The 27,738-nt window shown below is 45.2% G+C and overlaps 2 protein-coding genes across 4 annotated transcripts; one reads left to right on the forward strand and one right to left on the reverse strand.

Annotated features, from left to right (window-relative positions):
- Window positions 1–194: 194 nt before the first annotated feature.
- CLCN6 (chloride voltage-gated channel 6) lies at window positions 195–26,010 on the forward strand. 3 transcript variants are annotated; one of them, XM_053962758.1, is made up of 23 exons: window positions 195–277; window positions 1,015–1,074; window positions 2,001–2,066; window positions 2,576–2,641; window positions 3,301–3,367; window positions 3,764–3,870; window positions 4,102–4,228; window positions 4,805–4,872; window positions 4,969–5,027; window positions 5,638–5,770; window positions 6,153–6,266; window positions 6,527–6,693; window positions 7,555–7,681; window positions 8,066–8,192; window positions 8,510–8,663; window positions 8,758–8,917; window positions 9,063–9,169; window positions 9,783–9,969; window positions 10,397–10,554; window positions 11,349–11,505; window positions 12,197–12,304; window positions 12,711–12,836; window positions 24,509–26,010. In XM_053962758.1, exons 1-23 carry the CDS (start codon window positions 203–205, stop codon window positions 24,530–24,532), a joined length of 2,544 nt encoding a protein of 847 aa, XP_053818733.1. In that variant the 5' UTR covers window positions 195–202; the 3' UTR covers window positions 24,533–26,010. The 3 variants fall into 3 exon arrangements, with proteins under 3 accessions (XP_053818733.1, XP_053818732.1, XP_053818734.1); XM_053962757.1 differs by lacking the exon at window positions 24,509–26,010 and adding an exon at window positions 14,172–16,931; XM_053962759.1 differs by lacking the exons at window positions 11,349–11,505; window positions 12,197–12,304; window positions 12,711–12,836; window positions 24,509–26,010 and adding an exon at window positions 10,658–11,196.
- On the reverse strand, window positions 21,926–24,563 carry NPPA (natriuretic peptide A). The gene is made up of 2 exons (XM_053962773.1): window positions 23,934–24,563; window positions 21,926–22,479 (listed from the first exon to the last, which is right to left on the reverse strand). The coding sequence occupies exons 1-2, from the start codon at window positions 24,051–24,053 to the stop codon at window positions 22,162–22,164; spliced, it is 438 nt and encodes a 145-aa protein (XP_053818748.1). The 5' UTR covers window positions 24,054–24,563; the 3' UTR covers window positions 21,926–22,161.
- Window positions 26,011–27,738: the final 1,728 nt, after the last annotated feature.

Raw genomic sequence — 27,738 nt, forward strand, 5'->3', positions numbered from 1 at the left:
GGGCTGCGGGAACGCTGTGGGCAAGGGACGGGGGCGCGGCCGGGTGGGCCGGCGGGGGCGCGGCCGGGCCGGCTCCGGGAGCGCGGCCATGTGCAGGCGAGGCCAATCGGGGCCCGGGGGCGCGGCCATGCTGGGGGCGGGGCGGGGCCGGCGCGCGGAGTGACGCGCGGCGGGGCGGGGGGGGCGCGCTCGGCGGCGGAAGATGGCGCGGTGCGGGGCCGGGCTGTGCTGCTGCTGCTGCTGCGGCGAGCGGGAGAGCCGCACCCCCGAGGAGCTGGTACGGCCGCCGCCCCGCCCTCCCTCAGCCGCCCCCTGACCCCCACCCCCGGACTCGTGCTTGCTGGCGGAGCCCCTTCACCCCGGGTCTCGGCCCGGCCCCACCCGGCTCTGGGGAGCGCCTGAGGGCGGGCGGGGAGCGGTGCTGTAGTGTTGGGCCCCGCGCCTCAGGGCCCGGTGTCGCCACCGTAGGGTGCTGCTCTGGCCCAGTGTCTTACCCGATGCTCGTCCCGGTGCCACAGCCCGTTCCCGCCCATGTTGCTGCCGGGCCTGGTACTTCACTGCCAGTGCCCGAGCCCCGCGCTGTCCCTACCCCGGCCCGCATTCTTTGTCTGCGCCTCGTATCCCAGCGCCTGAAGCCGCTGCCCCTCGCAGCTGGAAGGGGCAGTGGTCCTGGCAGGAGCTCTCTCTGACTCTAGCACTGCAGAGTGCTCTCTTCAGAATTGTTCTGTGCTCCCCTGTAACCCGCTGCTGTGAAGGAAATAGGATGTAGGGTAGGACTTAGCTGTCGGGAGCTTCTGTATAGAAGTGATGTGTGCTCTGGCTGAGGGACAAGCTGTAAGGTAAGACCCTTTAGTGTTACCACAAAGTAAGTGGTGGTCTGGTAATTCACACTTTCAGTTTATAAGCAACAATGGTAAAGGAGGTCTGTATTTTGGCTTTGCTACCGGTGTACATGAGCAGCTGTAGATGCATTCGTTCCCTTCATGGTTTTCCTTTCCTGCATTTCTTTTGCAGACGATCCTAGGAGAAACTCATGAAGAGGAGGATGAGATCCTTCCACGCAAAGACTATGAGGTGGGGAATTTACTAGTAGCAGCTTCTGATACTAATGTGATACTAACTGCAGACAGGTTTGTAATGGGGCAGATGCTCAATGTGGATCATTAGGTTGCATTGGCATCAGCAGAAATACCGAGACTTGCTGTGCTTGCAAAGAACTGTTCCTCATTTTTGTATGTTTCTGGGATAAAGCTCTGTGAGTAGGTTGAATGTTTGGTCTCAAGTCACACTCGTGTTGAGAAAATTCATTTTCAGAGCCTGGTGCATTTTCCCACTTCTTCAATGTGAGATTTATAGGCTCTGGTGGCCTTGTTTTCTGGTGACTGTAGAAAGTATCTGTAGATATGTGGTCACAGTTGCCTTTCTGCTGTCTGTGTTGTCATGCTGGCTCACAGCAGATCTTCCCATATATCAGATTCTGCTGCTTACAGGAGGTTTTTGTTTTTTGCATCACTGTCTGGTGGCCCTGAAGTATTTAGAACAGTTGCTGTTAGTATGGGTGTCACCAGCCCAGCCTGTTACAGCTTGGCTTGAAAAGGTGAAGATGTGGATAGCACTAGTGGAGTTTTGTGAGTGTGAGTGGGAAACTATTGCTGTTAACTCCCTGCTGTAATAAAATGAAGAATTTATATGGTTCATCTGCACAGGAGTTCCTAGCTAGTGTTCCTGTTGCAGTGAGAGGGTGAGTATAAAGATCCAGTGTTATCCCCGGCACTGTCAAAGTGGAGATTTTCAGGGTCTGATTTTCAGATTTTCAGGGTCTGACTGATCTAAATATTCAAATTAAGGTGTTTCCAGGAGTATTTTCTCCTACTGTTGTTTGCAGAATCTACTGTGGGGGTAGCAATGACTTCTGTAGTCTTTAACAAGGTCTTCTAGACATAATTTTTTTCACAACCTTTTGCAGCTAATTCTCCTACATTGACCTTTTCACATTTCAGAGCTTGGATTATGATCGCTGTATCAATGACCCATACTTGGAAATTTTGGAAAGTATGGACAACAAGGTAGGACCTTGTTCTTTCATAAGCTAAAACCATGGAGATTGTCCAGAGAAACTGTGGATTGGAGGTGTTCAAAACCTTTTTGTATGTGGCTTTGACCAGCCTGGAAGGAGAAGGTGTGCCTGTCCATGGCAGGGGGTAGAATGAGATGAGCTTTAAGGTCCCTTCCAACCCAGATCATTCTGTGATTCTAAATATGCACTGCAGGAAATTTTATGGGTTTTTTTCCTCTTTATGACTGAAATTCTATGTGTTCTCCTGGTTTCTCTATTACAAAAAAAAAAAAAAAAAAAAAGTGGAGATTATAGCTCCCAGCATCTCTTGTGAGCCTCAGGTTTAAAGTGAGTAAGACGCTGAGTCTTTCAGTTTCCTATTTTCAATTTGCTGTTGTCACAACCTTCTGTTGTGACCTCTGCCTGTTGAACTGTGGAGCCTAAACCCACCTTCCAGAAAATCCCTGCTTCTGTGTTGCGTTTATTTTACTTTTTTTTTTCCATCCTCTTTCCAAACAGAAAGCCCAGAGATATGAAGCAGTGAAGTGGGTGCTGGTTTTTGCTATTGGAGTCTGTACAGGACTGGTAAGGATCATGCTGTTTAGGGAATGAGGAAAATTCAGGAGACTAAGCAGGAATAATTTAGAAGTCAATGGCTAAGGAGTAAAGTTAAGAGGAAGCATTCTCTTTCATGGTGATGAGAGCTTAGTAGATGGAGTTGTCTTTTGGGAATTATAGCATGTTGTTATAGACTGTTTTTCAGGAAGCCTTTTTTTTCTTTCAGAATTTGCTGGGTTTTCTTTGTAAAGTAGTCTGGCAAATCCTTTAGTTTTGCATACAGGAAAACTTGTCCAAAGCAAACAACTTAGTAAAAAAGGATGACAGTTTATGGCTGAACTGTGAAAATTAGCTCAGCTGACTGTATGCCTCAATTAAATACTAGTTTTCTTCTGTACCCTTAAGTATGTGGAGCGTGTTAAAAATGCTGCAGATTAGTACTTTAATGGGTACTAATCAGATGCAGAAGTGCATCTCTTCAGGAATAATGCTAGGATGGATCTGTTCCAGTGAGAGAGGGGGAAGAAATCTGAGTTTTCATAGCTGCTTTACTCTGAATGATGCTTTTGTCTTCTTCATTTTCTGTTCTCCCCTGTGTACATATTTCTGGTATTACTAACTAGAGGGTGGTCTTCATTATTTGTATGTAGAAATTCCTGATGGCAATTCTGTCTTCTTTTTCCCAGGTGGGCCTCTTTGTAGATTTCTTCGTGCGGCTCTTTACCCAGCTCAAGTTTCAGGTGGTACAAAGCTGTATCTTTTACCTTGGGCCTTGCTAGACTCAAGTGACCTTTTCCTTTCTGTTCCCATCTTTTGCTCAGAACAGCTGACTTTCACAGTTTTGCCAGTGGGCATGTTGTTCATAACTAAGCAAGTTTTCAACTTGGTTATGTAATTCAGCCCTTGAAACCAAGAAATGTTTCCAGTATTGGGTACATAAGCAGAGACTGACAGAATGGGTGGTTCCCCTTCTTCCTAATTCAGTGTTGAGCTTTGAAAAGGAAGCCTGGCTTCCTGACAGGTTGTGTTAGCTGCTCTGGCTGGATTAGGAAGCACAGGCTCAGCTCTTGATGCCAGTGGGAGGCCCAGATATTACCAAGTGATTGTGTGTTGGTGTGGAGAATGTTGTTTTCCTTGACCATCCTGCAGCTGTGGAGGAATGCACTGAGAAAGGCTGCCTGGCACTGTCCTTGTTGGAGCTGCTGGGGTTCAACCTGACCTTTGTTTTTCTTGCCAGTCTTCTGGTCCTGATCCAAGTAAGACTTTGGTCCATTGCTGCTCCTTACACAATCTTCCTTTCCTCTCACACAGGTCCTTGATATGAAATATCCTTGCTAGAAACACTTTCTGCCCCAAAGCATCAAACTAGCTTCATAGTGCCATTTGATTTAGCTAAGCAGAGTCTCTCGGTCCCTTGCTCTCTGATGTGAAGTTGTTGGTCAGGTATGAAATCAGTGCACCATAGTGTCAGTGTTTCTTTTCCACAGCCTATAGCAGCTGGGTCAGGAATTCCTGAAATTAAGTGCTACCTCAATGGAGTGAAGGTTCCAGGGGTTGTGCGTCTGCGGACTGTGGTGTGCAAAGCTACGGGAGTGCTCTTCAGTGTGGCAGGAGGTAAGGAGGGCTCTGATGTGTTGATCTTGTTGGGTGAAGGAGTCACTGAAGGGAAAAAATGTTTTCTCTGCTTACACAGGGCACAGAAGGCCCTGCCTTTCCAGTAAAGTAATTTTGGTGATTTGGAGCAGAGTCATGAGCCCTGAGTGCATTTGAAGAGTAGAGAATAAAGAGAAGGATCAGGGCTATCAGGGAAACAGGTGATTTTCTGAGTGGGCTAGTCACATGTGACTCTTTGTGGCAGAATCCAAGAGAGGGACCTGAGAATGTTCCAGGACACATCGTCAGGAGCAGCCTGAGGGCAGAAGGGCAGAATAACCCGGAGAGTTCAGAGTCCTCGTAACAGTTGTTTTTCAATTATTCCACCCACTTGGAGTGCAGAATCTGTGCAAGTCTTTGCAAACATTTGGGGTTGTTGAGGGAGCAGGAGGTCAGCACTTCCCTGAGGAGCTGCAGGCTCAGCTCAGAGAGATGTGCCATGGCATGGGAGTGGTGAGCTGATCTCTTCTGGCTTTGTCAGCAAGGGAAGGTGGCGGTGGGGAAAGTGCATTCCCTCACTAAGCCCTGTTTTTCCAGGTCTTTTTGTCGGGAAGGAGGGTCCAATGATTCACAGTGGTGCTGTTGTGGGTGCGGGCTTGCCACAGGTTAGTGCTGGCCTGAGTCATTGTCCTGGTCATGCCACTGTTTTGTAAGAGTAAGTTCCCATCTCCTGTGTTTCTAAATCTTTACTTTGTTTGTAGTTCCAGAGCATCTCTTTGAGGAAGATCCAATTTAACTTTCCCTATTTCTGCAGTGACAGGTACTGTACCCAGGATGTGGAGGTGGGGAGAGGAGGATGAGTGAGCAGACTTCCTTGGGAGAAGGGTGGCAGGCTGGGGTGAACCAGTCAGTTGTTTTATCAGTTTCTTTCTAGACTCCTGCAGTTTCATTCTACAGCAAGACAACATCAGGGTGTCACTCTTCCAAGCTGCTCTGGTCTTCCTGTTTATAGATGTTCTCTTGTGTTTCTCAGCAGATCTCTACCCATTTCAAACCTTTAATGTGGATATCTGAAAGCTCACCCCTTATGATTAGGATATACTACAGAGAAGGCTAGTTCTCCTGAATGTGAACAAATTCTTGCCCTTTCATCTCTGTAATTCTTTCAAGTGATGCTGGAGTTTGGGATGGTTCCTCACATACTGGGCAGTTGTGCAGTACCAGAATTCTGCTCTGTGTTTGTGCTCTACAGAAAGAGCACAATGCTGCAGCTTAATGAACTGGTGGTGTCTGCCATGGCCAGCTTTTCTCCCAACTCTCATTCCTGAATCCCTGGGATATTCCATAAATGGGGATGATCTCTTACTTTGCAGAAGCATCTCTAGAGCTCTAATTTGCTAAACTGAGGTTGTTTTTCTCTTAATTTTCAGGGATAAAAGGGATTTTGTATCTGCTGGAGCAGCTGCAGGGGTTGCAGCTGCCTTTGGAGCCCCAATTGGAGGCACTCTTTTTAGTTTGGAAGAAGGTTCCTCCTTCTGGAACCAAGGACTTACATGGAAAGTGGTGAGTGATGATTCTGACTCTTTCTGTGAGTATCTTCCTTGAGAAGAGGGCTCCTCTTGGTAGGGCTTGAACATGAGGGCATTTCAATGATCCTGCCTCTTCCTGAGCTGTCTTGGCAGGAGGGAGGTTGCCTGTTCTGTCAGTGTTCCAGAACTACTACAGATCAAGGGCAGAGATGAGCCTGGTGTTATCTGGAACTGTGGGACAGCTCTAGCCAGCAGATTTAGTATACCTGGGAGAGAGGGCTTTTGTGCCTGGGCTCTCTGCAGCCTGGTCCCTTCCACAGTCAGTTCCTTTGCTTAGGCATAGGTCTCAAGGAAGAGCTGACTATGCCAATATTAATTTTGGGAACTTTTACTTCCCTTTTTTTTTTCTTCCACAGCTTTTCTGTTCCATGGCTGCCACTTTCACCTTGAATTTTTTCCGCTCTGGGATTCAGTTTGGAAGCTGGGGGTCTTTCCAGCTCCCTGGGCTGCTGAACTTTGGGGAGTTTAAGGTAAGATTTACTGTTATTTCCCTACTCTCCAGTCTCTTGTTAGCCTTGTGCTTCTGTCTGTTAGTTTGGAGGTTTCTTTTGACACATGCTTGTATTTCAGTGGAAGGCACTTTATATTTAGCTGCAATACATTGATACCCTCAGACAGAATTGTTGCCCTTTGGTCTTAGCTACTCAAAATCTCTAGGTGTGGAGACAGAAGTGTTGGTAAGAAATTACAGCAACTACTGTCAATATTTTTTGTACACTTTTCTGCACAGTGCTCTGAGTCTGATAAGAAATGCCACCTCTGGACAGCTGTGGACCTGGGCTTCTTCATTCTGATGGGAATTGTAGGAGGCCTTCTTGGAGCCACCTTTAACTGCCTGAACAAGAGGCTTGCCAAGTATCGCATGCGCAATGTGCATCCCAAGCCAAAGCTGGTCAGGTATCTGTGCTCTCCTGAGTTTGTACAGGGATCTCTGCTCCCAGAGCAAAAGCATTCGTCTAGAAGAGCCTTTGAGTAGGACTGGAGGAAATCTCAGACTGGTTGTTTTAAAAATCACTAAATGAATCCTCCATAGAACTTAAAAGTGAACACCGGAAACCAAATGTTCAGTCTCTGTAATTTTTCGATGACTTTGAGAGAGAATTGCAATCCCTCTTATAAGGGCAGTGGAGGGAGCTCTTTATCATAAAGGCTGAACAAACCAGAGCTTTGTCTCCATGCTGGATTTTTGTGTGTCCTTGTCCAAACTGATGTGGAAAGAATAGCTGATGTCACTTTTTAAAATCTTGTTGGTTAATTAAATCCACAATATCTGTGCTGTTTAGAGAAGAAACTTCAGTGTTATTCTGAAAGCAGCTGTTTGTTTGCTCTAGACAGTTTCTAAACACAAAGCCCAGGTTTAAAGAGAAAAATAAGTGTATTTCAGCAGTTAGAAAAGAGGTTGAGAGACTGTGCATTGTCCTGCCCAGTCCTATCTACCCTTTTACCCTGTAAGGATGTAGAGAACATTGTTTCCATGTGAGCAGCCTCATTACTGAATGCTGGGGCTTTTCATGTGTGACTGCTGTGTGTTCTCTGGGCAGAATTAGCTTATTTTTGGGGCAAGCAGTTAAAAAGGGGAGCTAAGGCAATCCCTGGGAACCAAGTCAAAATTCAACTTGATTTGCAGTGTCCTTTGTTCTGATGCTAAGCTGTGGTGATTGCTGCTTCTTGCAGCCTTGTCAAAGTCATCTGCAGAGCTGGGACTAGGTTACAGTGCTGAGTGTGGCTTCAGTATGTGGTTTCTGTTGTGTCTTTCAGAGTCTTGGAGAGCTTGCTTGTGTCATTGACCACCACTGTCGTGGTCTTCATAGCCTCCATGGTTCTGGGGGAATGCCGGCCAATATCTTCCAGCAGGCACAGTGGCAATGACACCCTGAGCCTGCAGGTGAGGGATTCTTATGTGAATATTATATTCCCTGTCATATTGTTTGCCCTGCAGAGAAGCACAGGCATGTAATGAGCTTTTGACAGCATGCAGTACATAACAGAACTGCAGTGAGAGCCCATGGAGGGTTGCAGGAACTTAGGGTAATGATGAAACCTACATTGTGCTTTTGTACAAAGCGACTCAGGCTCTGAGTCAAGGAGCCCATTGATGTTGTAGGCTCCATCTCTGCTATTGATGTTTGGCCTGAACTTCCCAAAGCATGGCTGTCCTGGGGTGATGACAATGGCTAACAGTAACAGAAGTGTTACTCGCATTCTCCCCAAAGGCTAATGTAGGAGACAGTGAATTTTAACCCTTTGTGTCTTTTGTGTCCTGCATTAGGATATATCAGAGGATGTAAATTCAAGCATCAAAACTTTTTTTTGCCCAAATGAAACGTACAATGACATGGCCACGCTCTTCTTCAACCCTCAGGAGTCAGCTATCCTGCAGCTCTTCCACCAGGACGGTAAGTAGTTAGGAGACTGCCTCATCCCACGCTTAAGCTTCAGTGCTTCATCTTAGCTGGAAAAGCACCACAAGGCCAGCAACATCTTCAGGCCTTCATGGCTCTGGAGGACTGCTAGTACAACTGGTGAAAGTCTCTTTGATGAGAAGAAAGGGCTATTTTTCCTCTCTTTTTATTTACTCATTGTCTGCATGTGTGTTTGGACTGGGAGACTCAGTAGCTGTTGTGAGATGAGCCTGCTGTGAGGGGTGGAAGGTGCAAGACTCTACCTTGGACAGACATATGCCCCTTTAGTCATGATTCTTCTTGTGTTGCAGGTACTTTCAGCCCAGTCACCCTATCCCTGTTCTTCCTTCTCTATTTCTTACTCTCCTGCTGGACATATGGGATCTCTGTGCCCAGTGGTCTGTTTGTACCATCACTGCTTTGTGGGGCTGCCTTCGGACGCCTGGTCGCCAACCTCCTCAAAAGGTGCATCAAGTGTGCGTGTGAAGGACATGCTGCAGGTGCACCATGAGCTCTCAGGCAGGTTTTCCTAATCTGAGGGCTCTGTGCTTTGCTCTAGTTACATTGGTCTGGATCACATCTACTCAGGAACCTTTGCACTGATTGGGGCAGCAGCATTCCTGGGAGGAGTGGTCCGCATGACCATCAGCCTGACCGTCATCCTCATTGAGTCCACCAATGAGATCACCTATGGGCTCCCCATAATGATCACCCTCATGGTGAGTGCAGGACCTTAGCTCTGGCTTTTTGCAGACTGCTTGAACATGTGCTGGCCATGAATCTTTGTTACTTTCAGGGCTGTCATAAGCCAAGGAGTCTTGCACTTGGAACAACAACTCAGTAGACCTCGTGTTTGCTATGCAGGTAGCCAAGTGGACAGGAGACTTTTTCAACAAAGGCATCTATGACATCCATGTGAACTTGCGAGGAGTGCCTCTTCTGGAGTGGGAAACCGGGGTGGAAATGGATAAGTAAGGCTGCTCCTCTTGGCCAGGCTGTGGGTTAGAGTTTGTGGTGGGGATTCTTGCTCAGAAATGCGTTAATACAGGGGGATGATGCTACATCTTCAAAGAACCTGGTTGCTCTGAGGAGCAACTGTGAGGGCTTCTGTGAAAGGAGTTGTGCACCAGGCCTGCAGCAGGAAAGAGATGCTGAAGCCCTTTCTGAGGGGGTGGATGGATGGAAATCTTCAGGGTGGATTTGGGAAGTTCAGCAAGAGCTTTTGTGAAAACATTCCATTGGACTTTGCTTCTTGTGGAATGTCATCTTCTTCTTACCTGTTGTCTCTTCCCAGTAGTGTTTAGAAACTTTATTGTAAGTTAGAACATTCTGCCTTTCCTCCAGTGCATCATTGATACAATGTTATGTTATAAAAAACAAACAAACAAAAAAAAATCAGGTGTACCATCACTGTTGATACCACAGTGAAGGTGAGCACACAGGTAAAAGGAGCTAGCAGAAGTTAACTGCAGCAGACTCCTTCAGGATCTTGTTTAGGAACTGGTTTGTTTCCATGTTTGTTCATCACTAGCCTTCTGTCACTGAGGTGATGCATGCAGCAATCTTGGATTTCTGTTTCTTCAGACTACAAGCCAGTGACATCATGGAACCCAACTTGACATACGTGTACCCACACACTCGGATCCAGTCCCTTGTTAGCATCCTGCGCACGACTGTTCATCATGCCTTCCCTGTGGTGACAGAGAACCGGGGCAACGAGAGGGAGTTCATGAAGGGAAATCAACTGATAAGTAACAACATCAAATTCAAGGTAAAGGGTTGCTTGTTTGATAGGTTGAAGAGTAGAGAGCTTTGTTTTGCATTCAGAATGGCCTTGCTTTAGTTATTTTAGCTTTTGGGCAGAATTTGGGTCAGAGATAAGCACCTACTGCAATAGAAAATTTTTAAGAACTCCATTTCATTCCATTCTCTGGGTGATGGTAGAGACAAAAGACTGGGCTGCATTCCTAGAGGCAAAAGTTAAGAGGAAAAAGTAATCAGTTTAGCATAGACATGGAAACGTTTGGATTTGTTACTGAATTGCACAGTCCTATTGGCTATTCTTGCAAGTCCTGCAGCAGCAGTGGCTAATGAACATGTTATGTGGTGGCACAAAGCTCTGATTAGTAGTTCACAGTCACTCTTGGATAACTGTTGACTTGCTTAGTGAGTATCTGAAAATTGTTTGTTGTATCCAGAAGTCCAGCATCCTCACTCGAGCTGGAGAGCAGCGCAAGCGTAGCCAGTCCATGAAGTCCTACCCTTCGAGTGAGTTGCGTAACATGTGTGACGAGCACATAGCAACAGAGGAGCCTCCTGAAAAAGAGGATCTGTTGCAACAGATGCTGGAGAGAAGGTGAGGTCCTGGTAGGCACAAAGGTATGGAAACAGGGTTTTTCCATAGGTTGAGATGTGTTGTAAAGAATGTTTCATACAGTCTCTGTCATTCCGTATGCCAGCAGAAACAGTGCTGATATCCATGTTTTAGAAGTGATTTGTCAGGTCTGAGGAGCCAATGCTGCGTCTCACACCTGTGACCAAGTCCCAGGCAAGTGGGTTATGTCCAACTTCTTACATTTCCTTCAAACACTTATACAGACGTATTTCCTTGAGAGGATGAAGTACCTGGGAAGGTTTCTGTAGAAATCAATGTTCTCTTGTCTGCAAAAATGTGAGAGCTCTGGAAAGCTCACTTATTCCAGCTAATGACCTGCTGCCACGATACTGATCCCACCTTTCTGGTAACTGGGCTGAGTCACCCAGCTTGTGTTGCTGTTACTTCCGAGTAGAAGCCCAGTCTACTGAATAATTTTCTACATCAGTGATCATGACTTTCATGAATGGCATCCTGACACTAATATTTTGTCAGATGCTTCAGCTTTTATTAGAATTTGAGTAATTTGGGACTGAAAAGTGCTTTAATAGCAAGTGATTTGAAATTGAGTTAGGAGACTGTCCTGTTCTGCTGCTCTGACCACATAATGGCTCTTGACCTCTCTCTCCTATTTTTTTTTTTTTTGTGAAGTCTTGCTTGTCCCTAGCAAGAGTCCCCAAAATGTTCAGGGGAAGGTTGCAAAGAGATGAAATAGCTGCTCTTTTGGGAGTTGGGGTATGTGAAGCTTGTAACACATGGTGTTAAATCCATCACAGATACACTCCTTACCCCAACCTGTACCCTGACCAGTCTCCCAGTGAGGAGTGGACCATGGAGGAACGCTTCAGACCCTTGACCTTCCATGGCCTGATCTTGCGCTCACAGCTGGTCACCCTTCTTGACCGGGGGGTTTGCTACTCTGAGAGCCAGTCGGTGAGTCTTCCTGTTCAGGAATTGCAGCAGAGACGTCCCTGCCTCCTCAGGAGGTTGGGAACAATATTCATGGGCTGCCAAAAAGGATATATCTGTTTTTTCACTTTAAGGAATGCATGTGTGTTTTTAAAGTTGCAGACAGGTAATGTGAATTCTCCCTTGCAGTTCTTAGAGTAAAGGAAGTTGAAAATATACCCAGGAAAAGGACAGCCACTGTTTAAAAAGTAATCCAACAGACCTGATTGTTGCATAAAGCTATGGAGAATATATGATATGAATAAATGACATAAAGATATGCAGAAGTGGAGAATAGAGGGCAGATATTAAATGCAAATAGAGCATCTAGCAGTATATACTTTTAGTTTTACTGCTGTGTGTTGAGGTCCTAGCAGAAAAATGTCAGCTGTGTCATTGAGATCAGTGAGAGTATCTGAGGCCCAGATCCCCCAAGGCTGGTTTCCTGCTGACCTCCAGTGTCGAGTGTAGATTTGTCAGAGGTTGGGGAGCAGGTCTGTTCTCTCTCAGCTAAAGGCCTGCGTAGGTTTGAGTAACAGAGCCTCTGCAGAAGGTGGGTGTGTGGGTGTGGAAGGAGATCTGGGGGAGTAATTAGGAGGCATGGTTTGCTGTGCTGCTTGCTTGTGTTGTCTGGAATGGTGACACATGGGTTCAGTGGGGTTTATTTTAATTACAGAGTGCAAGTCAGCCTCGTCTGTCCTATGCAGAGATGTCAGAGGATTATCCCCGCTATCCAGATATCCATGATCTGGACCTCACATTGCTGAACCCTCGTATGATAGTGGTAAGATATGCACTGCAGTGTGACAGTGCCTCCTGATATATATTTACAAGTGTCCAAAGCCTTTAAAAAACATTGAGAGCATGTTTTAATACGCTCTTTGGCACAGTGACCAACATCCTGTGCTCCTCAAGCACTCAGCCTTCTCTGCATGTGGAAATCCCCTGCTATGAGGTAACAGTGTCCCTTGGTGCTTTACTTCTAGAATAAGGTGTTGCCTGTCCAGTTTAACTTCTCAACAAACCAAACCAAAATAATGTCATATTTGTGCAGAAACAGAAGATGACCACAGTCAAATACTCTGTCCGGGCATCAGTACCATGGAGGACTTGTAGGAGTTGCATGTTAGTGATTCCCAGAGATATTGAAAACGCCTCTTGTAAATAACATGATTGTTTTTCTTTCTTAGGATGTCACCCCATACATGAACCCATCACCCTTTACTGTCTCTCCAAATACTCATGTGTCACAAGTCTTCAACCTGTTCAGGACAATGGGACTCAGGCATTTACCGGTTGTGAATGCAGTTGGAGAGGTGAGTCCTTGTCTTGGCTTAGCTGAGCAAGGAAACCACAGTGTTTGTGCCACATTTTCCATCTTTGGGACAATTAAGATCTCTTTTAACATCAAACAGAAATGCTTTAAAGAGATCAGAATAGGATTTTTTTAGGGCCCTGAAGGCTTGATTATTGTGACTTTGTTGTCATCTTGTGTGTCCTAGCCTGTTTTCCCTTTACCTGCAAAGAACAGGGCGTGCATCACTCCTGTCTCAGGTGTGCAGCCTGTAGAAGCTGTCCCATTTTTCTATCTTTTGAGAGGCCTTGAGATCATCAGAGGCCACTAATTTGCCTTTCCTTTCACAGCTTTATTCAGGCCAAGACCAAAATTTCCTACATGTTGGGGCAAGAGGTTTTTCTGTAGGAAGGGAGTTGTATTCAAGTTGTATTCTATTTCTACTCACAGGAGCAGCAAAGCAAAGGAGTGTTTAAATGGTCTGTGCTTGACTCACTGCCCTATTCTCTTTGCCATCTACGATGCTCAGGAACAGTCAGTAGATGTCAGCAATCTCCTATAACCACTATGAGAAACTGTTTCCCCTAAGCCTGACGTGATCTGTGTGAGGCAGCACTGCTTTTTCTGCCTCAAAGTTCCCCATAGTTACTCTGCAGGGCCTGTGAGTTCCAAACAAGAGATGTTGGCTTGTTCCATTTTAGTACAAGATGCTCTTGTGGTACTAGAGAATAGCCTAGTTCTAAACTCTTTCCATGTGTAAAATCAGAGAGGTGTTTTCACCAGCTGAAAAGTGTGGTTTGACTTTATCCACAGCAGGCTGGGAGAGGGTCCCTTTTGTCACCTGCCAGTGTGCAGTCACCTCTTATCTAGTCTTGACCATTTCTCTGTTTTGGTCTTTAAAGCTTCCTTGAATGTATCTGATAGGAGTTACCTGAAGTCATGCCATGTGGAATACCAGAAATGTCTTGAATGAAGCCCTAAAAGACAGCTTTGTTATTTCCAATTGCAGTTTTTACTTCCTGAAGGATTTTACATCCTTGTGCTGTCTGACATGGAAAGGATTTCCCTTCCTAGTTAAAGGGTCCTACTGGTGCCAGAGACCACAGCAGTGGTTAAGCTGTTTGTTTGGGTGTAGTTAAATCAGCATTCTTGCCTGAAGAGTAAGTGTTGGTAGAGGGGGGAACGTTGTTTCTGTGAATTTCAACTAGAATCCACTCTAACTCAGCATTGGTCAAGAACTGCTCTCAGGTTTCCTCTTTTCGGGGTGTTGAAAAGAATGACCACTTTTATTTTGGATGTCTTTCAGTGGCACATCTCTGATACAGACTTGGTATCTTTTCTTCTCTTCCTGTTTAAGGTTGTTGGGATAATCACTCGGCACAACCTGACCCATGAATTCCTGCAGGCAAGACTGAGACAGCACTATCAGACCATTTGATGCCCCTGCCCCTCTGTCAGTGTGGCTTCCTCCCTCCTCCAGCCGGCACACATGCTCGCATTCTGCTTGGACCGCACAAGGCCCAAGACCTCCCGTTTGGCTTCTCACGTGCATATCAAGCCTGGGCAACTGGAAAACATTTTGCTAGCCAGAGAATTAGAGGAGCTGCCTGAGCCCAGAGCTGTTGATTGGCCTCAGGCACTTGGTTTGACAACTCTTGATCCGGGTGTTTTCTTCCCCTGTCCCCCAGTTATCTCCTTCCATCAGATGTTGTCCTGACACTGCGTGTTCTGCCATTTTATTTTGGGGTTTTGTGAAGAGTTGGAAAAAAGAACCATTTCCCTCCGCTGTGTCCTGGGCAAAGAACAGCAGTATCTTTCCCTTCCTCCTGTGTGACTCCCTTTTCTTCTTCCTCCCTTGTTCCTGCAACTGTTGCCTTATTTGTGTGAGGAGAGAGTTATAGTCACCGCTAAGAGGAGATACTGAAGTTTGCAGATATCAAATAGCTGCTCTCAAGGATGGTTTCTTGAAGAAACAGTATTAAAAAATCCAGCGTTTTGGAAATATACCTGTCTTTGCACATGTTCCCCTTTGGCCATATTTTTTCACTTTGGCTTCATTTGTTCTTAATTTCTCTCCTTCTTTCATGGGGAAATGTTTCTGCTGTGATGATTTTGACAGCAGATGACTTTTGAGAGCAGCTCAGCAGATTTGGAGTTCAAAATGGTTACATTTCAGTTACTGTTTGGGTTTATAGATATTTAATACATTTGCAAACATCTCAGAAAAAGGAGATCTCTTCCCTGTTAGCTGTTTCTATTATCTCCCTGTAAGAGATTCTTCTAAGATGCTTGGTGGCACTCCACTTGACATTGCTGCATTTCTTGGCATTTTTAGGCACTTTGTCCCTGCACTGCTCAAACAGTGGGAGCCTGGGGCACCGTTCCAACTGGAGTCAGAGACCAGGGAACTCCACATCCTGAGAGCATGGAGAAGTGTTGCTTTCTGGAAGCAAATAGAGCTGATGATCTCTGGGCTTGGTTGAATTATCTCTGTGTTGTGAGATGAGTTGCTTTAGTTTCAGGCTGCTGTAAGGAGGGATACTTGGTGCTGGTGACTAAAGCAGGATCTCCTGCAGGTTATAAGCGGCCCTGTCTGTGCTCTAAAAATGTTTGGGATAATGTTTGCAACTGCAACAATCTGTAAGGGTAAAATCAGCACTTAGGAGCCAGTTGCAGCCAGTTCAGTGCTTTAGCAGGTACCATCCTGGCCAGCACCTGTATTGTTCCAGCAGGCACCTGCCCTCCTGAGTTCTCTGTGCAGATAACCCTCAGTGGGAAGCCAGTGCTGTGCCTCAGGGACTGCAGAGCTGATTGGCTTGATAAAGCACAGAGCATTCTCTCAGCCAAGATACTGGGACAAGTTACATGGGGAATGTATTCCAGAAAGGCTTCTACACAGCCTCTGAGCCCTCCAGTTAACCTGTTGTCTGCCATAAGGAGCTGGCTGGGTGGGAACTGGGACAGAAGGCTGACTTTGTTGATTTTCTGTATTTCCTTAGAGCCCAGGAGTTGGCATCAGTTTCTACTCTTGATTTGCGAGTTCTTTCCCTGTAAGTAGAGTAAGGATGTTCTGTCTGGATAGTCTCTGCAGGTGTTGCCTGAAATGCCTGTGTCCCCTGAGCTCTAGTCTTACACTGAGCTGTCCCAGGAAGCTTCCAGCACCCATTTGCACTCCCTGAAGCTGGACTGTAGGTTTGAAATATGCTCATGTTAGGCTACTTTTCATTCAAAGGATTTGTGCTCCTGGGTAGTTACGAATCACAGGAATCCTGGTTTTGTGGGATTTCAGATCACTTAGATGGAATTGGCAATCCTGTACTGTTAGAACACCTGTCAAGAATGTCCTGTGTCTCCCCATGACAAATGTTTCTCCTCTTGATCATGTTGAGTGTGTGTGGAAGGGAAGGTTCCTTCTCTTCCTGCACATGAATAAGGCTCCTTAGGTTGTTTGCCTTGAGCTGGTCCCATTTTATTTCTGTACACTAACAGCAGGGTATTCTGCTGCTTTAAAGGGAAATCTCAGTGTGCAGTTACTGTTCTGTAGCCTGCAGAAAAGGAATCAAGTTCACCTGACATTTGGAGATGCAGCATTTCCCTTCAGATGAGGACTGATGCCAAGGGGTTTGTGTTGAATCAGTCTTCTCACACTTCAGTTACTTAATTCCTTTCTTACAACACACTTACTGCTTCTACCCTGGCTCTAGTTGCTAAGTGATTTACTAAGAAATTTATTCTAACATAGGTGCCAGGAACATTTTAACAGAGCAACACTAAGGGAAAAATAACCCAGAACTGGGTTAGTTCTGATGGCAAGGTTAGGGGGTTAGTCTGGGGCCTTCCTCCTTGCCTTGTGGCTTCCTGTGCAGTGTTAATTATGCAGTTTTGAATTAATTACTGTGAACCATTCCAATGGTAGCAACTTACCTTTCCATTTGGTTTTTTTTTTGCACTGTTTTTTTTTGTTATGAAATGATGTAAGCTAATACCATGGTGTGTGTATATAAATTGTATTTTTTTTACATTTGTATGAATATATTTTTATTTGAACTATGGCACTTGGGAAGTATTCATGTAGCTGTAACATGTCTGAGAGTAAAATGTTTGTGTGTCTCCTTCAGCACTTTCAAGGCCTTTTGATGTTTCCAGTATTTTTTTTTTTTTGCCCTTTATGATAATAAAACTAGTAGAACATGGCACCATCCAAGAGCATGATTTGAGGTAGTTGAGTAGTTGCTATTTATGAGCTACCTGGATCTAACAGTTTGTACAGAAGGTGCTCCTAGACTAGGCAGAGAGGAATGGCTGTGATCCATTAGGTTGTGACCACTGTAGTTCCACATTCTCACAGCAGCTGTTTCAAAGGAGGGAATTGCCATGTTTGATAAGGAGCTAAATTGTGCACATTGTGCTGCTTTTCTTTCCTGAGAACTCACCTTCCTCCCAGTAAGTTAATGAAAGAGGTTTAAACTACAGTGTTACCTCTTGTTTTACACTTGTGTTCTCCAGGGTATGAAGGATCTTAATTTTATCTTGAATGTTTATTTAGTTTGTGGCTATCTTTTCTGCTTTGTCCTGCTGTCTGCCTTACAGAAAAGAATTAGTGACACTTTTTGAGCTTTCATCTCATGCTTACAAGCCAAAAATATAAGTACAGTCTTTGAGCACTGTAGAAATATCTGACCCAAAGGCTCACTGCCTTTCCACGCTTCTGTGCATCGGGGGCTGTGTTGTACAGGATGCACATAGTAGCTCTCTGAGGCACTCTAACACAGAGTTAGCCAGCAGCTTGTCTGCCTGCTGCCCTCTGCCTCTCCCTTGGTGGGTATGTAATGCCACAGGAAGCTTGAGATGGGTAACACCATCTCTTGGGAGGGAATGGCAGAAAATCTGATTTGAGGAGCTAAAGAAGTGCCACAGCAGTCTTAACTAAGCAAGGAATAGGAAGGATGCCCTAGCAGGGGTAGGAAGGAGTCATCAGGAGAAAGGACTGGGGGAGCTGCTTCAGCTCTGTGCTGCCTTTGGTTATAAATGCAGCAGCACAGGAGGCAATGGGAGAGGTTTATAGGCTTGTTGAATCCAACCATGTGTCATTGTCCCTGTAATGATGCACTGGGGCTCTAGCAGAAAAAAATTAGTGGTGTTCAGTGAGATTATTAATATTTTTTAAATTGTTGCTTTGCTAGCAGGGTACAAGGTGTCGTTTCAGTGCGTGTGCATTCCATACAGGTGTGTGCATTCCCAATTGTGCATCATGCAGCAGGAGCTGGAAGGAGCAGAGGATGGCTGCCTGGAGCTTTGGCTGTTGCAGGGGTGTGAGAAGAGAGTGAAGCTGCTCTTCTTGTCCAGGGTGCTGAAGGGCTTTTCAACAGCAGTGGGATACACTCAGTCTCCTCTGCATCCACTGTTGAAATGCAGTGTCTGAAAAGGCTTACTGGGAGCTGGGATGAGACGTCAGTGAGCTCCACTGCTGTCTGGGAAGGGAGGGGAGTCAGTAAGTGAGGTTTGGATGTTGAGATCACAGTTTAAAAGTGAATAGGATGTCCCTTTCTCCAGGCTGTTTTGATTGCTGTATGGGCTATGTATGGTTTAACACACATCTTACTGATACTTTAAGCACTTCAAAGCAGAGACTGGAACCCATATATACCAGTTTCAGTAGAAAACAATACTGTGTTGAAAACTCATGACTAACAGCTAAGACATGACAACCTTGAGACCTTTGTTTACTCCCACAGCAGCTCTTTGATGCCTGTACTGGAAAATATCTCTCTGGGATGGCTGAATTAACACACCAGTTTTATTCTTCTTTTCTTGTCTCCCAGTTCCCAGCATAGCAGGCCTGACTCTAGTTGCCTTCCCTAGATCACCTTCTGTTGTCATAAACTTTACCTCCTCCCCACTCTGCTTTTTATGTACAGGATTGTGCTGGTTTTCCAAGAGAGCAGTCAGGAGATGGTAATAGAGGGGGAAAGTCCTACAAATCTTCCTTCCTTCCCACATAGAAGTGTGGGACACTCTTATCAAGCAGATGTCAATCAGCAAAGGCCTTTGGGGGCCAAGATTCAGGAGAAGTAAATCAAGCAAGCTGGTTGTGGCCAGATTGGGATGTGAACTGGCACAGATCCACGTCTCCCTGCAGCAGTGGAGGGTGTGTGCCCTGTACTTCACATATGATTTAGAGAAACCAAGCAGTGCTGACAGCTCCTCTTGGCATTCTTGCCTGCCAACTTGGATTTCAGTGGAAGCATTTTGTTTAGTGGGAAGCTGGATAGGGGTAGTGCAGTGTCTGAGGGGCAGAGAAACCATCAGATCTAATTTGCAAATATCCCCCATGCCAAGCAGACCCCTATTCCAAACAAGGCTCATGCCTTACAGAGTGCATGGAGCACGCTAATGGAATTCCTGTGTTTCAGAGTCCAAAGGAAAGCAAGCTGCTGAATTGTGCACAGCCAATAATGGGTACTGCCAAACACTGTTCAGAAGCTAGAATGAAGTCTGGCAGGGCAGGAGGTTGCAAATGTCATTATAGATGTGTGAAGGGTGTTAGCCTGGTCCTTCTGTGGTCCCACTGAGATATTTCTTCATTTACATGATGGCTGTTTGCAAGATTGTTCCCTGCTCTCTCTGATCCTGTGCTCACAGCAACAGTGGCAGCTTTTTTCCATCCTTGGGGGTGATGTTCTTTGCCTGTAGAGCTGACCAGTGCCGAGTTTCTCCCATTCAGCTTTTCCCGGTGCTTACTCCTGAGTGCAGCACTATTCCAACCTGGCGGCAAGATTTCCCTGAGGGTGCTTTACAGCTCAGCGTGTGTATGGCAGTAGCAGTAAAAATCCAGTCAGAGATGCTTTTTTCCTCGATTGCTTACCCTCAATTAGGTTCTCCCAGACTGCAGGGTCTATTAAACTACTGTCTGCAAGCTAATACAGACTTGTTCCACCAGGAACTGGCTTGCTGCTAATACTGGACCCACCTGGCTTTAGGTCAGGAAGCATTGCCTCTTTTTGCCATTTTTAGCACATTCCACTGAACTAATCAGTGTTTTGTGCCTTGAGGGGCTGACAGGGAGGGACAATTTACAGTGTCTGTGCAAGTTGTGCTTGACTGGGTAAAATTCAGCTCCAGCAAGAGCTGTTGTCAGAGTACATGAGTTGTTTTTACTTTCAGCAGCACAGGGGAAGTCAGGCTGTTGCCTACTGCTGGTGTGGAGGGATCCACCTGCACATTCCCATCGTGCTGCAGTGGGTGTGTTTGGAAAGCCTTTTTGGAAGGCAAAGCCCCATTGTGCCCACAAGGGCTCCCCAAAGGGTGACTTCACACCCCCATGATCTGTGAAATTGAGTAAATGCAAATTCACTATCTTTCACTGCAGAGATATCCCATGGATGCTGCTGGGAATCTTAACCTGGGAATTTATTCTTCTGTCAGGGAAACCTGTGTGGACACTATTCCACAAAATATTTTATCTGTTGCTGGTGCTGCTGGAAGGAGAGGATTTGTATCACGCTGTGGTTTGCTGTTGGAGTGTAGCAAAATTACTCCCTCAGATTACACTTCTGCCCATCTTCCCTAGGAAAGAATCACAAGGCCCAGTGTGGAGAGGAGCACACAGATCCCTCTTGGAGGCCATGTCAGCACTGCAGGGAGTGACTGGGAGGGTGGCTTGTCAGAAATGTGATGTGTGACATGAGCCCTGTTAAAGTGTTGCAGCAGCCTTAGCTGTGACTGGCCTCGTGCACGGAGGGGTGTGCACTTGAATTTACCCTTTCCCTGGAGCTGTGGTCCCCGAGAGCTGTTGTCAGCAGCTATGGAACACCTGCCTTCCAATTCCTTGTCCTCACCAGGTACTGTTTCTGTTGCCATGTGCATTTGCATAAGCAAAGTCAGAATTGGACTGTTCCAACTGAGTCTGTCCTGGTGCTGCCTTCTTAAGCCCTGAACAAGTTTCTCAGGGTACTCAGGTACATGGGAATGCACTGAGATTCTGGGAATGAGACTCATGAGGTGCTCAAAATAACACAGTTCCTAGCAGTACCTGCAGTCAAGCACAGGACAGTTGTTTTGAGCTGGGCTTGATGCCATTGCTGGGGCTCACATGGGGATCCAAACTCTTTGTTCCTTGGGATGCTGACTGAATGTGTTTTTTGCAATATTACCTTCTTTGGTGGGGTGCTAGAATATGTTTTGGGTCAAATTCAGCTCCTAGGTGTGAAATCTAGTAACTAAGTTTAAATAAGCCTTATCAGACTTCCAGTGTTCCCGTTAGCCATGTTAGAACAACTTTGCAAGGGACCATTCCCAGAAAGTGATAAATGCTCCATACGAGCTGCTGTGTGATCCCCCCTACCCTCTCATGAGGAATATCGTGATAATATTCAAACCTTTGAGGATCCTTCAAGAAATTCTGGGAATCAGCATCTCAGCCACGTGCAGAGTGAGACAAGACACAGTTAATGATGTATCTTTCTGTTGATGCTCGTAACCTTTATTTGGTCACTGCTAGAAAGCATATACAATGAATTCCCTTTCCTCCCTCTGGTTATCTTGAAACTTGTGGAGTGTTATGTTTTTATTAATTTCTTTTCATGTAACTTTTGATTACATGAGGCATTTGTAGCAGTTCCCATAACTGAATAATTTGAACCAGCAAAAGGACTCTCTTATCCCTGAAACCCTGTCTATAGGAGGACTCATGATGATCTTTCAATGTTAAGCAAGTTGGTTTTTTTTCCTGATAACCTGTTAGCGTTTCTTACTGCAGAGGAAAAGCCTCTAGTCAAAAACTCATTTTCATTTTTACTAAGATTTCTGTCTCATGTAAGTAAGATCCAGGCTTGTGAGTATCAGAATATCAATAAAACTTAAGATTTTGACTTTAGGCAAATACAAGAAAACTTAATGCAACAGACAGGAGAGAGGTCCAGCACAGATGTCTAATGTGTTAGTTTTATTTAAAGATGGTTTGTCAGTGCTAGCGTAAGAAATGTTCTTTAAAAAACATCAAATAAATAAATAAATAAATAAATAAAAATAGTAATAACTTTCTGTTGAGGAGCTTAGAAAGCATCTGGCTTTCATCTTGGGAGGAAGGGGTACTGTAAAGCATTCTCCAGAGCAGGTTCTAGGGAGGTTGATCCTAATTTCTTCGGGAACCTGCAAACCAAACATGAAATAAATGTTACTAGAATCTGTTTTTGTCTCGGTGCGTGTCACCATTGTCAGCAATGCTTTTGAAAAACCAATACTAGCTTAAATACTAGGCTCAAATCAATTCCAGTCTGAAACTGTGTCTTAAAAACTTAAATGAGAAGCTGGTCCTTCCCTGTCCCATGGCACAGACACGGTCTGTGCTATTCAGTGAAATGGCTTAGGCAGGACTCACCATTGCAACCCATCCCACTCAGGGAGCCAATCCGATCAATCCTCCTCCCAAAACAGCCAGAATTTCTCATCATCCTGGGCATCTGCAGCCCCCTCAGTCTCTTGAGGAAGGGGTCCCTGTAGGACAGAGGGGTGTTGGGTGCAAGCCTGGGTTCAGCCTTCTGGTTGTCACTGTCATCGGCAAGTTCTGACAGAATCTCCTCCTGGGTTTTGGGTTCTTGCAGGTCAGGATTGGACTCCAAGGCTTCGATCATTGCAAACTTATCCTCCAGTCTTTCCAGCAGAGCCTATAAGAGAAGGATTAAATTAATGAAATTCCTTGGTTTCTGGTAATTTGCTAACTCTTCCAGTCATTCTGTTCTGTATTCATCGATGGTCCCATAGGCCACCCTAGGGAGACTGACAGGTTGGATACTGGTGGTGGTTGGGTTCTGTCCTCTGTGTTATATCCCTGTTCACGGTAATTCCATCTATGGGAAGACACAGCTTCACCTTGTGAACAGAATGAAACTGCTTGCCATCATGTGTATCTTACTGGCAAGTTTGGAAGACAGCGTGGCAGAGAAGAAAATGCAAATGGGTCCACTCAGCCCACCAGTGGTATACAGTCTGAGAGAACCTCTAGCCACATAGCCCACACCCACATTCTCAGAAGTTGCTGCTTTGTCACCCCTGGCTCTTTCAATGACATCACTTGGAGAAGCTCTAGGTGTTTTCACTAATCTCTGCCCCAGGGATTACAGGATTGCTACTCCTGAAAGTAACTGAAAATACCTGTATGGTAAATTCATGCCTGCTGTGTGATTGCTTCCTGGGTACCATTCTTGGTAATTTGTAAAGCTTTGTGTAACTGGGGTCAGATAACCTCCTCAAGGGCAGCTCAACTAATCAGAGGAATCTAATTGCCCAACTCTAGAATATGAATATAGAGGAATGAGCCTTATGGCTTGTCTGATAGTGAGTGCGTTTGGAAGCCACTCTTCCTGGCTGCTGGAAACAGCCCAGAGGCAGCTTTAGCTTCAATTGTCCTTTATCAACTCAGGGAGTTTGTTCTTAGGGCCTCTGAGAAGAGAAGCTGGTTACTGGTACCAACCAGCCCAAGGAAAGGTTTGAGCTTTCAGATCCCATCAGAGTCTCAAGCTTGTACTGTGCTGTAACAATGGATTTTCTCTATTATTTGTTAAAATGCTTAGCGGTAATTTTATAGCTCTGGAAGCTTTTCTGGATGAGCCACACTAAATTGTGTTATTCCTCTAGTAATACTTATAAAAGTTTGTCTTTGCGTACTCCACTTTACCTCCTCATCTCTCATCCATACACAACCAGATCTCTCAAATTCAAAAAGCTAGAGCCATATGGAGCAGGGGTAAACATATAGACAGGACCCCACCTCAGAGTTTTCTGTTTGTTCTTACGGAGCTACTCTGATGATTTTTTCCTCCCCTGGAACTTCGTTCCCAGGAAGATGTATCTTTAAAAGAACTGAAACACCAAAGCAGGCATCCTACAACATCACAATTTTGGTTCCCACTACTGCCCAGGAGCTCGGGTGAGCCCAACACAGGAGGATATTGCCCTACAGAGCTTCTCTGAACCCCTTTGAAAAGCTGAGGCTTTGTCCCCCAGCATGTGATGGCTGATGCGGTTATTGCGATCCAGTCATGCAAAATGAAGGCAAAGCAACACCTCACACTCTGCTAAGCACCCCAAAAGTTTAACCTTGCAAAATGAGAGTCCTCACCTCCATGCTGGCCAGTTCTTTGGCAGGGCTGAGGCTGTAGATAGGGTTGGCTCTGCTGGACTGGAGCTGGATGAGCAGCAGCAAAAGGAAGCCATAGAAAAATGAGCCTTTAGTGTCCATGGCGCTGACTTCGTTGGGAATAGGGAAGTTCAAGCTGTTTCTTCTGAGATGTCCCTTCAAGTCTCTTTCTTCCTTATCCTGTTGTGTCTCTTCTGAAGCTTGTCTTTTATACTCTTTGGGTGATCCCTGCTTCCTAGGTTATCAGTGCGTTTATCTTGGGCACATTCCAGTCCCACTGCAGGCATGCAGCTCTGTCAAGGGAAGATTCCCTTTATTAGCTGTCATTAGGCAGCAGCTGCTGTTGCTGAGGAATGTATGTCACAAGTCAGTGATTTCATGTCACTCCCCCTCCTCTTGATACCAGGCGCTGTGATTACATAGTCCAGTTGGAAATTCTTAGCAATTCTCTTTCAAGAGACCCCTATGGTCAGATTTACAGAGATGGGAAACAATCCCAAAACTGCTCTAAACTTTGCTCAGTTAGAAGATTTCTGTAAGGAAATTGCCTTTTACAGGGGAAACAACAGGCTTTCAGATGAGTATTTGGTGAAGAGTCAAGAATGAAGATAAATCGTCTTTCAGGACACCTAAAGTATTGTGCACGCTTTCCTTCTATACATGGAATATGTGCGGCCACCGCATACCAGAGAGTGTGCTGAAAATCCCACCTTTGGGCCACTTTTCCCATTGCTACCGAGGTGATATCACCACTGAGACCTTGTATTTGTGTGTTACCAACAAGAGCAGCACCTCGATCTGCACCTCAGTGCAGACTGACCGTGGGGAGAGCGAGTGCCTCCAGCCCTCCGCGACAACCGGCTCCGGCACCGCTGAAAAACACTAGTGTTTATAAACAGCCAAACGTTCAAATCATGGGATTTCTTTAAGCACTGATGGTAAGGCTTGACCCTGCATAAATAAAATTTAAAGAACAGGCAGCCAGTTTCAGCAATAATCTTATTTTACCGTCATACAAGAAAGAAACTTGTTCAATGAGAACTTTAATAGATAGCCGGTATTATTTGGAATCTATCTCAAAGAAAGAATGGATGGATTTGTATAAATGTGAGTTTTGTGAGGAGTTTGAATAAAATCTTAAATATAATATATTAAAAACTAAAAGTATTTATTTGTTTAAGTGCTGAATGTCTTAAAATCAGCTAGAAACTGCCTGTTCTTAGATGAGAAATTACAAAAGTACAGAAATACTTCAAATTTCTCTTCCGTTTTTGTACATATAGTATAACTTAAAATTAATCTTTTTACAGAAATGCAAGAGAGTTCTAAATCATGAAGCAATGGCTTTTTCTTCTGCATTTTCCTAATGTTTCTTGTTATTTTAAATTGAAACAACAAATGTAGGAGTAAGTTGAATGTCAGTCTAGTAATAATTTGTTGACTTTTCATATGAACATAGATGTTGAAAGAATCTCCTGAGTACAATTTCAAAATAATAATAGAATGGTAAAGTATTTCCCATGTCCTGTATGTCTTAACATGGTGTTTATGTGCAAACATGTGCACATACTGTTCACATGATCAGCTACCAAAATTATACTAGAAAGGGCATTCTCAAGGTTGTGAAGTCACGCTCAAATGCTACTTCTTCCTAATATAGCCTGAAGTCAGCCCAACTCTCTGTATGTTCTGGTGAAGCCCTTTATTATAAAAGCGCTCTCTATTTTTCCTCAATGCTTTATTTTTTTCAGAACATAAAGGCAATACTATTTTTTTTTGTATTATTGTGTGCTCCAACACTTTCTTATTTTGTGCTTTTAAAAAATAATTAAGATCCTTATAGCTTGTTTTTTATAATTAATACTCTATACTGCAGTGTCTGTATAATTTGTTAATTAGTTACAAGTATTCTCTTCCTGCTGCTCTTGGTTTGTGTATGTTTGTTTGTGCCAAGGTGTTACTTTGTTTTGTAAACTGCAAAAGTGGGAGAAGATAAACCAGAATTATTAATTAATTTTGAGTGTCCAATTTAAGATAATTAAAATCTATTATTGTTGTATTTCCTGTTTCTTTCCTTTCACCCCCCCCCACTAAGTATTCTCTAGTGCTCTCTGTGCAAAAACATTTTGTAGCTTGCTCTGAGATTTCCTTTGTGTCTGGTTTTTTTGGTTTTCCTTTTGTACAGCAGCCCCTGGGGCACAAACCCAACAGCAAGAAATTGAGGGGCACAATATTAATCTCAGATGTGAAATATTCTGCTTTGAGTGACCTGTCCTTGTGAAACAATCGAATTGTCCAGGATTTTAGTCATTAAGTCAGACCTCAAGATATTCCTTTCTTTACTGGTTTGTTCCTTTTCATCTTCTGTGTTCCATGGCAGATAAATAAGATGCAGCAGCATGACTTCAGCCTTGACAATACTTCTCTAAGACAGGAAGCTTTTGTGCTCTATTCCATGTACAATGTAGTCAAGTGTAGAGATGGGATAAAATGGCTGCCTGCCATAGTAGCAGTTGTATTTTCACAGCCAAATCCTGCCCTCGATTATCCATCTTGCAGTTCTGCCAAAGCAAATGGAGTGTGAAATGTCAGAACTCAGTTCATCATTGTTAAGCTATAAAAGTCACTTGTTTATCTCAGTCTTATCACCCTGGTGAATTAATATGAACTTTAGGTTTTATAGCCCAGCAGTAGAGAGTCAAGATGTAGGCATTGCCTATGCTCAGCTGGGCATTTCCCTAGTAAAATGTCTGCCTTAACAGGGCAGCAGGTTCTAAAAAGCTTACTGTGACTGGTTTTAGGGTTGGGAGTCTGGCACATTTCCCCCGCTTCCCGGGGTATGGGATGGGAGGTGTGGTGACAGGAGGCTCTGTTAGAGCAGCTCTGCTTGTTCAGATCAGAGAGATGCTACTGGCAGCCTGTGTGTGGATCCTGTGATGAGGAGGATGGACAGAGCTCAGGAGACATTTCCCCTTCCCCAGCGAGATGATTCTGTGTCCTTGTTTTTCAGCCCTGTGAGGCTAAGGACTGTAACTCTGGAGGTTGGTGCCATGTGGGTTCCATCTGCTGATGGATAGACCTGCCTTAAGTGCTGCCCTGACCTGCTGCACATCCTTCCAGTGTGTCCATTCTCCTACTGCCATTCTGGAGAGTGTGAGCTGTTTGTGCAAAGCCTCCTGTTCTGAGGAAGAGGCTGGGTTTGGATTCCTTTCATCTCCCAGTGACAAAACATTTGACAAAACTATGCCACACCTCACCCAGGCTCTCTTTCCCTGCATGATGGTTAGACTGAGAAGGAAGTTAATCAATGAGCCTATCAGACGAGAATCAAAACAGAAATGTAAAAATGTCTGGAGTGGCCATCCTGCAATTAAGTGGTGCCTCACTTTTTTCCAAGGGGGGGAAATTCATTTTCATCCTAAACACGGATTGTTTCTCCCGCTGATCGTGATACATTATCTCTGTGTTGCGGCTGCTCCTTCTTTTGCTGGACCCTCCAGGCTCAGTGCAGGCTGCAGGGAGCCCGGGCAGGCGAGGGTGGCCCGGCGGGGCCGGCGTGCGGGGCGATTGGCGTCTGTCCCAGGTGCTGAAGCCCTCGCGGCCCTTCGCCTGCAGCGGCAGCCGCTACCAGGTGTATTTTTAAAGCGATGGAGCCCCTCTGTCCTAGGAAGTCCCCCTGTGCCGGTCTGCCGTGCCAAGCCTGGCACTGATACCAGCGGCTTAGCCCATGGCACAGCGGCGTGTGTAGCACACTAGCTGGAATTAACCCCCAGCCCCGTGCCCAGCT

Source organism: Vidua chalybeata, chromosome 22 (genome assembly GCF_026979565.1).
Source record: "Vidua chalybeata isolate OUT-0048 chromosome 22, bVidCha1 merged haplotype, whole genome shotgun sequence".
NCBI classification, from domain to species: Eukaryota; Metazoa; Chordata; class Aves; order Passeriformes; family Viduidae; genus Vidua; species Vidua chalybeata.

What these genes read in the sequence shown, in the direction of transcription:
- CLCN6 (XM_053962757.1), top strand. Translation starts at nt 203, where the DNA reads ATGGCGCGGTGCGGGGCCGGGCTGTGCTGCTGCTGCTGCTGCGGCGAG. An exon ending in TGGAAAGTATGGACAACAAG is followed by an intron (nt 2,067 to 2,575) that starts GTAGGACCTTGT and finishes CTTTCCAAACAG; the next exon opens with AAAGCCCAGAGATATGAAGC. An exon ending in TGGGTGCGGGCTTGCCACAG is followed by an intron (nt 4,873 to 4,968) that starts GTTAGTGCTGGC and finishes CTTTGTTTGTAG; the next exon opens with TTCCAGAGCATCTCTTTGAG.
- NPPA (XM_053962773.1), bottom strand. Translation starts at nt 24,053, where the DNA reads ATGGACACTAAAGGCTCATTTTTCTATGGCTTCCTTTTGCTGCTGCTC. An exon ending in AAGAACTGGCCAGCATGGAG is followed by an intron (nt 22,480 to 23,933) that starts GTGAGGACTCTC and finishes CTTCTCTTATAG; the next exon opens with GCTCTGCTGGAAAGACTGGA.